Source organism: Oncorhynchus mykiss, chromosome 17 (assembly GCF_057628025.1).
Source record: "Oncorhynchus mykiss isolate SJ-2025 chromosome 17, ASM5762802v1, whole genome shotgun sequence".
Classification (NCBI taxonomy): Eukaryota; Metazoa; Chordata; class Actinopteri; order Salmoniformes; family Salmonidae; genus Oncorhynchus; species Oncorhynchus mykiss.
In genome coordinates, this window is record NC_143038.1 from 32,360,001 (window position 1) to 32,372,347 (window position 12,347).

At 45.6% G+C, this 12,347-nt stretch overlaps 1 protein-coding gene across 2 annotated transcripts in view; it reads left to right on the plus strand.

Annotated features, from left to right (window-relative positions):
• bsnb (bassoon (presynaptic cytomatrix protein) b) overlaps positions 1-12,347 on the plus strand; it is a 120,879-nt gene that overhangs the window by 9,327 nt on the left and 99,205 nt on the right. For both annotated transcript variants that reach the window (XM_036950013.2, XM_090205230.1), the window contains exon 2: positions 3,994-4,375. In XM_036950013.2, coding sequence (XP_036805908.2) covers positions 3,994-4,375 — 382 coding nt within the window. The remainder of the gene's footprint in view (positions 1-3,993; positions 4,376-12,347) is intronic.

Below are 12,347 nucleotides of genomic sequence, written 5' to 3' on the forward strand. Positions count from 1 at the left end.
GCTGATGTACGAAGGGCTATATAAATACATTTGATTTGATTTGATTGCACTGCCACCTAGGTGTTAGAAAAGCTCTGGGAAATGGCTCCCTCCCTGCAATCTTGGCCACATCGTTGCCTTGAATCAAGATCTATGTTACTTGCAGATATTGACATGTTTTGGAATAATGGCATATTCAAAATATTATTATCAAATAATGGCATATTTTCACAATGGCTCCCAAACCCCAGATGTGGCCAAGACCAGGCGATTCATTCATCATGATGCATCCCAAATGGCCCCCTCAAGGGTCCCATAAAGGGAACAGGGGGCCATTTGTGATAAACACACAAGCTCTTCCCTACTGTGATTTATCCTTTGTGATGTTTCACCTTGTCTCTGAATGATCCATGGTGTTGTTCCCACAGTAAAAAGAGCATCAGTGGTTGACTTGATCAAGCTGATAGTGATGATAGGTGGTTGTATCAGTTTACTGCCATGGAATCTCACAAACATACAGTACACGGATATTTGGATCTGAGAGCCTTCACAATACTGAACATGTTGTGCACACATATTACGTTCAGAGTATGTTCACATGGAGGCTCTCTTACGTTCCTACTTATCCCTCTTCCTCGTGCACACACACACGCACACACGCGCACGCACGCACACACGCACCCGCACACACGCGCACGCACACAACATTTGAGTAGGAATGTCATGTAGTGTCTGAGTGTCTTTGTTAAACAAATGCACAGACAGACAGACAGACAGACAGACAGACAGACAGACAGACAGACAGACAGACAGACAGACAGACAGACAGACAGACAGACAGACAGACAGACAGACAGACAGACAGACAGACAGACAATCTAATTCTCACTCTCAGCTGGCTAGCCATTTCCCTTCCAGTAGAAGACAGAGGGGATGATGTAAATCTATGTACAAACTAAGAAACTCTCTGGGGTGTGAGATTTTCTCCAGACTATTACCTCTATCAGGAGAAAGATGGGAGGGAGTCAGAGAAACCCGGTCTGCTTCTCCAACGGCACACTATTCCCCATATAGTGCACTACTTTCAGGACCTATGAGTCAAAAGGAGTGCACTATAAAGGGGAATAGGGTTACATTTGAGAGACACCCCAGCACCATCTCCTGCTGCTGAAATATTGAGTTCCCTGCCACTGACCATGTTCATAAAGGAAATGGTAATTGCCTGTCCATTTATTTCAATATATATTGCGTATAGATTGGAATAATTCACTGCTAAAAGGTCCCACATGAAGTGCCATTAGTGAGCACAGCCCTGGGTTGGTTCTGAGGAGGTCAGCGCCGTCTGTCTCTTCACGGAGGAGCTCTGTGTGCTGAGTACAGCAGCTGTGGTTGTACCTCCGACAGTGTCTGAATATCTGTCCGTGCCTGGAATTCTGTCTTGGCCAATTTTCCATGTGGCTCAGTTGGTAGAGCGTGGCGCCTGGATTGTGGGTTCGATTCCCGCTGGGGCCACCCATACAAAAAAACGTATGCACGCATGATTGCAAAGTGCTTTGAATAAAGGTTTCTGCTAAATGGCCTATATGATTCTATTACTATCTGCGTTGAAAATGTGCAGTGAGGGGAGAGGCCTCCGTACTGAGAGGATACACTGCATGCTGTGGATTCATTTGTAATGGCTGAGAACATAGATATCTGTCTGTACTCTTGTTGTTGTGTTCTATAGTAGCCTTCACTGGAGGTAATTGCTGTACACACTGTACATCGGTAGGCCTACTGCAGATGTGTTGTTGAGCTGTGTAGGTAAGCAAACGCTGTTCACTTGCTCGTCTCTGACATTGGTATTTGGCACGGTGGTTCGGAGCCTAGCTCTCTCGCTCTAACCGCACACCAACAAAAGGCTCTGCTTCCTACTCACTTCCACTGGCACCAGACTCAGAGCGACGCTTATCGGAGAGGAGAGTTGCACCAAGCGTTTATGCTTTTCACTCTGGGATAAAGCAAACCACCTGCCTTTCCTCTTATTGCTTAATAACAACAGATGCAAAATCCCAAGGTGCTTTGCTTTCAACAGAGTGCTGTTCACTGGTGGATGAAAGCGTCTGAAGAGGTTGTTTTGAAGAGGTGGATGAGCGTATGGATGAGCATAGAGCGCTGCTATCCCACTCGTGGCTTCCTGCCGTTTGGTTTTAATGCCGTGTGTGTGTGTGTGTGTGTGCGTTTGGGATTGTTTGTCTATCGCCTGAGGTTTGGGCTTTGTTTGTTTAACGCCTGAGGCTTGGGCTTTGTCAGGACCACAGGGGATTCCACTCTACAAGCCTTCATTAGCAGAAACCATAGGTTTTGAACCCAAATAAAAACATTTTAGTTGCCACCAAACCACATATTTTTTAATACTGCTTCATTTGACCCCTTTCCAAACTAGTTGCAGTTGTTAGTAATAAAGTTGTGAACGATGGAATGGAGAAATGCATCGTTTTCCGCGAGTTGAACGGTGAAAGCTGATGGCCAGTATTACTACCATGATGGGCACTTTGCCCAATGTAGAACAACACGCTTGGCGCTCTTCCAATAAGACATTATGCATCTCGTAGATGTATATTTGATGTAACCCGGGAGCCTAGCTCAGCTCCTTTTCATTCGGCTCATTATTACGGATCCTATTGGCACACTGCCAGGAAGACTTTGTCGAGGAGACTTCATGTCAAGCCTTTTATAGTGCTAGTGTTTCTGTGAGCAGGTCTTAGGTGAACAGAACGGTTCCTAGAGAGAGAGAGTGAGAGAGTGCTTCACAACATGCTGCTCTGCTCCACTCTGCTCAGCCCGTCTTCAGTGACTCACTGTCACAAACAGTTCTATTTTCATTCTCCTCTTCCCTCATTTCCATCTCCTTCTCCCGCCCTTGGAAGTGGTGTGCTGCCGAACAGAGTCTTGACTACTGAAGGAGGCTCCTGGACTTTGAAGAAGACGTGCGCATCGAAACAAAGGCCTGCGTAGCGTGGCTCGTTCTCACAGGGAAGCAGAAAGCTAGGACTTCTGTTTGAATTGCTGTAGCCACTCCGTGGGCGGGTGTCTGCGGGGCAGAGAGGGCAGATTGGGGAAGAGAAAAAGAGACAAGAGGGGAAGTTGTTAGTGCTGCTAACGTCCACCTTCTCGTCTCGTCTTTTCTTCCTAACGGTGTTAAGTCCACAGAGACAGGTCACCGGAAAGGCATTTTCCATACCCAAGACTCAATCTAAACCTCTCATAGGCTGCAGACACCAGCACATTTATTCCATATAGACTCAACACAAACCACTACTTGAATTACATGTATGCATGCTTGGTTCAGTACTCAGCGGACCCGCGGGGTTGACGAGGTGTGTGTGTCTGTGTGTGTGTGTGTGTGTGTGTGATGGAGAGGGCGAGTGTTTTGTCCAGTTGCCTACTTCTTCCTTCCATCTCCAGAGCTACTATGCTGTAGGGGAAACTGAGGCTGTGCCTCAAATGGCCCCCTATTCCCTATTTAGTGCACTATTTATGACCTGGGCTCTGGTCAAAAGTAGTGCACTATATAGGGAATAGGGTGCCATGCGAGACTCAGCCTGTCTTTTCCACTGCCAGGGGGTCAGAAGGGGATCAGAAGGCTGAAAACTGTGGGCGAGGAAGAGGAAGCAGTGAAGCAGAAAGGGATAAAAAACATTCACCGCTCTTTGAAGGAGCCAAACGCTGTTCTCCTCTTATCTCACCAGGAGAAAACAGACCATTTCTCCAGCTCACACTGTCTTTCATTTTTCGTGCCCATATTGGTATTGGCCAAAGCAAATTGTCAACTCGCAAACCCTTTCATTCAGGATTCATGACCAAATAAATAGGTATGTTTAAATGTTGTTACTTGTGATATTCAAAATCATTGCTCCCTGTTTAACACTTTAAGAGGTTTCAGTTCAATTTTTGACCCCCAAAAGGCCTGTTTTTCTGATGTGTAACCTAACATCCTCTAACGAGAGTGTAACGTGTGTCTGTCCTCCACAGCATCTCTGGAAGACTCCCCCAGACAGACCCTGGGTCCGGGCCCAAGGCGGGGGTCCAGACTGGGCCTGGGACGGGGGACCGCCTAGCCTCCCAGAGGGAGCAGCAGGGTCAGAGCCACGTCGCCCGCAAGAACCTCCAGGTGGACGTGGGTAGTAGCAGGACAGGACGGTCCCCATCGGTGTCCCCCGCCGTCACCCCCACATCACCCTACTCCGTGCCCCAGATCGCCCCCATGCCCAGCAGCAAGCTGTGCCCCGTCTGTAAGATGGCCGACCTGACGGGCACCACGGAGGACAACCAGCCAAACTGCAGCACCTGCACCCAGTGCCGATCCACGGTGTGCAACCAGTGTGGCTTCAACCCCAACCCACACCTCACCGAGGTAGTACCTGCTTCTGATCGGCCTTGTGGAACTGTTAGGGGGGGAATATAAAAAAAATATATAAGTTATACACCTGTTTAACAATTCTACAAGATATTGTTTGTGTATCATCATGTTGGTCCGTGGTCCGGTTTAGAGAATGTGGTCCGGTTTAGAGAATGAGGTCCTGTTTAGAGAATGAGGTCCTGTTTAGAGAATGAGGTCCTGTTTAGAGAATGAGGTCCTGTTTAGAGAATGAGGTCCTGTTTAGAGAATGAGGTCCTGTTTAGAGAATGAGGTCCTGTTTAGAGAATGAGGTCCTGTTTAGAGAATGTGGTCCTGTTTAGAGAATTCCGGTTTAGAGAATGTGGTCCTGTTTAGAGAATGTGGTCCTGTTTAGAGAATGAGGTCCTGTTTAGAGAATGAGGTCCTGTTTAGAGAATGAGGTCCTGTTTAGAGAATGAGGTCCTGTTTAGAGAATGAGGTCCTGTTTAGAGAATGAGGTCCTGTTTAGAGAATGAGGTCCTGTTTAGAGAATGAGGTCCTGTTTAGAGAATGAGGTCCTGTTTAGAGAATGAGGTCCTGTTTAGAGAATGAGGTCCTGTTTAGAGAATGTGGTCCTGTTTAGAGAATTCCGGTTTAGAGAATGTGGTCCTGTTTAGAGAATGTGGTCCTGTTTAGAGAATGAGGTCCTGTTTAGAGAATGAGGTCCTGTTTAGAGAATGAGGTCCTGTTTAGAGAATGAGGTCCTGTTTAGAGAATGAGGTCCTGTTTAGAGAATGAGGTCCTGTTTAGAGAATGAGGTCCTGTTTAGAGAATGTGGTCCTGTTTAGAGAATTCCGGTTTAGAGAATGTGGTCCTGTTTAGAGAATGTGGTCCTGTTTAGAGAATGAGGTCCTGTTTAGAGAATGAGGTCCTGTTTAGAGAATGAGGTCCTGTTTAGAGAATGTGGTCCTGTTTAGAGAATTCCGGTTTAGAGAATGTGGTCCGGTTTAGAGAATGTGGTCCTGTTTAGAGAATGAGGTCCTGTTTAGAGAATGAGGTCCTGTTTAGAGAATGAGGTCCTGTTTAGAGAATGAGGTCCTGTTTAAAGAATGTGGTCCTGTTTAGAGAATGAGGTCCTGTTTAGAGAATGTGGTCCGGTTTAGAGAATGAGGTCCTGTTTAAGGAATGTGGTCCTGTTTAGAGAATGTGGTCCGGTTTAGAGAATGTGGTCCGGTTTAGAGAATGAGGTCCTGTTTAGAGAATGAGGTCCTGTTTAGAGAATGTGGTCCTGTTTAGAGAATTCCGGTTTAGAGAATGTGGTCCTGTTTAGAGAATGAGGTCCTGTTTAGAGAATGAGGTCCTGTTTAGAGAATGAGGTCCTGTTTAGAGAATGAGGTCCTGTTTAGAGAATGAGGTCCTGTTTAGAAAATGTGGTCTGGTTTAGAGAATGTGGTCCTGTTTAGAGAATGTGGTCCTGTTTAGAGAATGTGGTCTGGTTTAGAGAATGTGGTCCGGTTTAGAGAATGTGGTCCAGTTTAGAGAATGTGGACCGGTTTATAGAATGTGGACCGGTTTATAGAATGTGGTCCGGTTTAGAGAATGTGGTCCTGTTTAGAGAATGTGGTCCTGTTTAGAGAATTCCGGTTTAGAGAATGTGGTCCGGTTTAGAGAATGTGGTCCGGTTTAGAGAATGTGGTCCGGTTTAGAGAATGTGGTCCTGTTTAGAGAATGTGGTCCTGTTTAGAGAATGTGGTCCGGTTTAGAGAATGTGGTCCGGTTTAGAGAATGTGGTCCGGTTTAGAGAATGTTGTCCGGTTTGGAGAATGTGGTCCTGTTTAGAGAATTCCGGTTTATGGAATGTGGTCCGGTTTATAGAATGTGAGTCAGGAAGTCAGTGTCTGCATCCAAAATTCCACCCTATTCCCTAACTAGTGCACTACTTTTGACTAGAGCCCTATGGGCAATTCAGTGAGTCAGTGTTCCAGAGAGAAGATAATGCAGGTGGGGTGATGGTGATGAATTCTCCAGTGGCGAGAACCAAGGCCTGTTGGGAGGGCCAGGTAAGGGCCAAGGTAAATAACCCACAGTAAGGTAATTAATCCTGGGACTGAGACTGGCCATCCACTGGGCTCTGACCCAGGACCAGCTCCAACCACACTACTCACTGGCCCTCTGGAGATGCAGCAATGTGTGTGTGAGAGAGAGAGAGAGAGTACTGTACTGTACTGTATATGAGATGAACATATATTGGAGTGAGTGTGTGCAAATAAGAGTGGACAAGAGATAGAGATGAGATGCCCCAGGCTTGAAATGGGAACGATAGGAGAGAATGGGAGGATACACGAGGAGGGGAGGAGAGAATAAGACAGAGGAGAGAATGGGAGGAGAGGAGTAGAGATGGGGTTCAGAGAGGGGAAGAAAGAGTGAAATCGAACAGAATTAGATGGGGGGAGAGAGAGAGAGAGCAATAGATAAAGACAGAGAGGATGAGAGAGAGAGAGAGAGAGAGAGAGAGAGAGAGAGAGAGAGAGAGAGAGAGAGAGAGAGAGAGAGAGAGAGAGAGAGAGAGAGAGAGAGAGAGAGAGAGAGAGAGAGAGAGAGAGAGAGAGAGAGAGAGAGAGAGAGAGAGAGAGAGAGAGAGAGAGAGAGAGAGAGAGAGAGAGAGAGAGAGAGAGAGAGAGAGAGGATAAGAGAGAAATAGAGAGAGAAAGATACAGAGAGGGTAAGAGAGAGAGAAATAGATAGACAGAGAGGGTAAGAGAGAGAGCGAGCGAGAGCGAAATAGATAAAGACACAGAGGGTAAGAGAGACAGAGAAACTGAGGGAGCAGTGTGTCCGTGGGTGTTGGTATTTTTTCAGCTGAGCCCTGGGTGAGCTTGTCACAGGCTGTCAGGGAGACAGAGAGAGAGAGAGGCAGAGTGTTCCGCTTGATCTAGCCCGTGAGAAAGCACAGGACCATGAGATTTAACCTCGAACCCAGTTACCATGGACTGAGTTGGTCTGCGTGGCTGCCTGCCTACTGCACAGCACAGATCTACTTACGGTGCAATGACATTACATTGTCTGTATCGCTCTATATTGAGGTTGATGGGGAGGAAGAGGAGGAGGAAGAATAGGAGGGCTCTGGTCAAAAGTAGTGCACTACATAAGGAATGGGGTGCCATTAGGGACACTGTCCTAGTGTTCAGCACACAGCAGCCCTGACCTCCCCTCACAGTTGATTTATGATAGGCCAATGTGCCATCCTCATCCTGGTGGAATGGAACTCATTGGACGATTCCCAAGTGGCACCCGATTCCCTATATATTTTGGTTAAAAGTAGTGCACAGGGCCTCCCGGGTGGCGCAGTGGTTAAGGGTGCTGTACTGCAGGGCCAGCTGTGCCACCAGAGACTCAGGGTTCGCGCCCAGGCTCTGTCGTAACCGTCCGCGACTCATCGCGCACCAGCGACTCCTGTGGCGGGCCGGGCGCAGTGAGCGCTAACCAAGGTTGCCAGGTGCACAGTGTTTCCTCCGACACATTGGTGCGGCTGGCTTCCGGGTTGGATGTGCGCTGTGTTAAGACGCAGTGCGGCTTGTTTGGGTTGTGTATCGGAGGACGCATGACTTTCAACCTTCGTCTCTCCCGAGCCCGTACGGGAGTTGTAGCGATGAGACAAGATAGTAGCTGCTAAACAATTGGATACCACGAAATTGGGGGAAAAAAGGGGGGAAAAAAAAAGAAAAAAAAAGTAGTGCACTAAATAGGGAATAGGCTGCCATTTGAGACGTAGACAGTTTTGGTGGTGTGAGGCTGAAGACGAGGACGCATAAAAACAACGTCATGGCAGCCATGCAATTTAGAGTGGCATTAACAGGGTCTAACATATGGCCGTGATATGCCATCAACCAATTGCAGGATTGTCAATCATCCATGCTCATCTCGTCATCTGAAAAGGGAAGATGGATGTTGTGTGCGCGCTCACGCGTGTGCATGTAAATTGGGGTCCGAAATGATTGACACCTTCGATAAAGATGAGCAAAAATGACTTTAAAAAAAATAAGTAATTCAAATACTATACTGTATTTGCTCAAAAATACCTCTATTTTCATGTCATGCAACAAACTCCTAGAGTTTGCTTAACAGCATTGGCAGTTGGATTGAAACCGGTGTTTTGGTCAGATGACCTGAAAATAGAGCTCTGTGGCCTTGCACACCAGTGGTGGGTTTGGCATCGAAATGAGAACGCATGAGCCCGAAAATAACCCCAATACCTACTGTAAAATATGGCGGCGGATTGTTGATGATATGGGGCAATTTTGCCTCCACTGGTCCTGGGGCCCTTGTTGAGGTCAACGTCATCATGAACTTTACCAAGTACCAGGACAAACTTTGTGGATCTTCCAGGAAGACAATAACCCCAATTACACATCAACATCCACAAAGAAATGGTTATATTTGCCACAAAATCTGCATTTTGCAACGGCCATCTCAGTCTCTGAACCTGAAACCCATTGAAAGCCTGTGGCTTGAATTGAACAATCTTAAGAGCTGCCATTTTATTGTGAGGAACGGCAGTTTCATCAGACGTTTTTTCCTGTGTTGTCCTTTAGTTGTGTGAATGATCCTCACTAATGGTGTACCTAGACGGATGTTTACATACATGCAGACGTTCTCCAACTCATAAAACATTTTTGAAAAAGGCCCAGTGCTTTTATCCTCGCAAGGTGAGATATCGAAAGGCTTTGAAAACACAAATAATATCAAATAATATTGACCCGTATCTTTTTTAGGAAATAAATATTACTTGTTAAACAAAATCTCTTTCTCTGAGCTATTTTTGAGCATACAATATAGCGGCGTATTTGAATGATTTTATTTTTATACCGTATTCTTTGCTCATCTCTATCAAGGGTGCCAATTTGGGCTCCCGAGTGGCCCAGAGGTCAAATGCACCCTGGTTCGAATCCAGGCTGTATCACATCCGGCCGTGATTGGGAGTCCCATAGGGTGGCGCACAATTGTCCCAGAGTCGCCGGGGTAGGCCGTCATTGTAAATAAGAATTTGCTCTTAACTGACTTGCCTAGTTAAATATAGGTTACATTTATAGGTTACATTTTAAGCAGCACAAGATATTCCGGACCCCATTTTATATTTGTACGTATGTGTGGTGTATGCATGCGTGTATTTGTTGGGATGCGTGTGTACCAGTGTGTGTATGTGTGTTTCAGGCGTATGCGTTGCATTAGATAGAACAAGAGCTGCTATGACAGAGATAAGACTGCATCAGACTACACTGAATTCTTTGTTTTAAGTGAATGTGACGATAACATGCTGGTCTTATGCGGGGGGGGGGTCAGGTGTCCCAATAACAACATCCTCCGCTGTCTACAGGCTGATCATTTCATCAGGGAGAGGAGAGGAGAGGAGAGGAGAGGAGAGGAGAGGAGAGGAGAGGAGAGGAGAGGAGAGGAGAGGTCCCTATTTTGAAGACCTGTATTGCATGCTATCTTTGCCATGGCATCAATAACCATTGGTTTGGGGATATTAAAGCCATTTCAATTGAACTGAATTGAAGAGTGGAAGATAATAGCCTGGAGAGAAAAAGAAGAAGAAAAGCAGCAAAGAAAGAGGGAGAGAGCAGATAGAAAGAGGGAGAGAGCAGATAGAAAGAGGGAGAGAGCAGATAGAAAGAGGGAGAGAGCAGATAGAAAGAGGGAGAGAGCAGATAGAAAGAGGGAGAGAGCAGATAGAAAGAGGGAGAGAGCAGATAGAAAGAGGGAGAGAGCAGATAGAAAGAGGGAGAGAGCAGATAGAAAGAGGGAGAGAGCAGATAGAAAGAGGGAGAGAGCAGATAGAAAGGCGGAAATGAAATTAGAGCATAAGGCGATAAAAATCAGACGTGGTTAAACCATAATGTGAAGCCATGAAGGATCGGCTGATTTCAGAGAATTCGCACGAGGAGCGAACATGATGGAATCAAGATTTAATTACAAAGTCATTCATGATTTAGTCAAACAATGAAAACCAACTGGAGAGCGAGCTTGTCGGCTTTTGGCTGAAAGATTAGTTGGAAAAACTGCCTGGTCTGAAAACAGGGCTAGCTGCAGCACAGAGAATAGGGCTTGCATCCTAAATGGTACTCTATTTCCTTCATAGTGCACTACATTTGACCAGGGTCCGTATGGGAATAGGTTGCCATTTTGGACGCATCCTAAACCCTCCTATCCCGAGGCTCAGGGATTTCTGCTACTATCTCTCCATGAAACCCACATGTCCTAATTCCATTAAACACCAACTGTATTAAACACCATACTTATACGTTATAATAACTCATTATCGAGTGTATCCATACGTTTAGTTGCATCTTGGAATTTGACAGTAAATACAAGATATCAAGACGTTCATACTGTAGCGCATGTGTATCTAATATGCAATGAAAATATATTTTTTTAATCAAACCTATCACCTAGGGTAGCAAAATCTTTCTAAAAATTTCATTTTTTTCTCTCCAGAAATCACGGTTGGAAGATTATCAGAATCAGGGGGGAATAAGCAGGAAATTTGGAATCTTCTAACCAGGATTTCTGGAAAACTTTGGCAAGTTACCGGTTGCAACCCTATTACCAATAATTAGCCACAGCAGAGTCGAGAGTTGAGGTGTTGTGAGGTAGTGTGCTCCTGGCCTAAACTGGTCAAGAAGAATGTCAGCTAAAAACTTACAGAAATCTCTGGAACATCTCTGTTGACGAGTCTTCAATATGTAAAACACTAAACAAGAATGGTGTTCATGGGAGGACACCATAGAAGTAGCCACTGCTGTTAAAAAAAAGCAACATTGCTGCACGTCTGAAATTCGCAAAAGAGCACCAGAATGTTCCACAGCGCTACTGGCAAAATATTCTGTGGACAGATGAAACTACAGTTGAGTTGTTTGGAAGGAACAGACAACACTATGTGTGGAGAAAAAACGGCACAGCACACCAACATCAAAACCTCAACCTAACTGCAAAGTATGGTGGAGGGAGCATCATGGTTTGGGGCTCGACAGATTTCCCAAGTTTATCAAGACATTTTGCAGGAGAATGTAAGGCTATCTGTCCGCCAATTGAAGCTCAACCGGACATCACCCAGAAGTTGGGCGATCCAACAGGACAACAACAGAATGGCTTCAACAGAAGTAAATACACCTTCTGGAGTGGCCCAGTCAGAGTCCTGACTTCATCCCGAATGAGGTGCTGTTGCATGACCTCAAGAGAGCAGTTCACACCAGACATCCCAAGAATATTGCTGAACGGAATTTTTTTTGTAAAGAGGAATGTTCCAAAATTCCTACTGACCGTTATGCAGGTCTGATCCGCAACTACAGAAAACATTTGGTTGAAGTTATTGCTGCCAAAGGAGGTTCAAACAGTCATTAAATACAAAAGGTTCAAATACTTTCCCCACCCTGCACTGTGAATGTTTACACGGTGTGTTCAATAAAGACACAAGTGTTTGTGTGTTATTAGTTTAAGCAGACAGTGTTTGTCTGTTGTTAGGAATTAGATGAAGATCAGTTAAAGTGTTATGACCAATTTATGCATAAATCCAGGTATTTCCAAAGGGTTCACATACCTTTTCTTGCCATTGTATATAAGCACCACTTTTGACCAGAGCCCTATGGCTGTCATGTGGAACAGCCGATTTCTTCTGTCTTTCCAGTCATTGTAGATAGGATCCTGGCCTGTCAACGGAGGCTGAAGTGAAGTGTATTGTACAGGAGGCTGGGGGGTTGAGTTAGTTAGGCAAATACTGTAGCAGGAGGCTGTGGGTTGAGTTAGATAGGCAAATACTGTAGCAGGAGGCTGTGGGTTGAGTTAGATAGGCAAATACTGTAGCAGGAGCCTGTGGGTTGAGTTAGTTCGTTAAATACTGTAGCGGGAGCCTGTGGGTTGAATTAGTTCGTTAAATACTGTAGCAGGAGCCTGTGGGTTGAGTTAGTTCGTTATATACTGTAGAAGGAGCCTGTGGGTTGAATTAATTCGT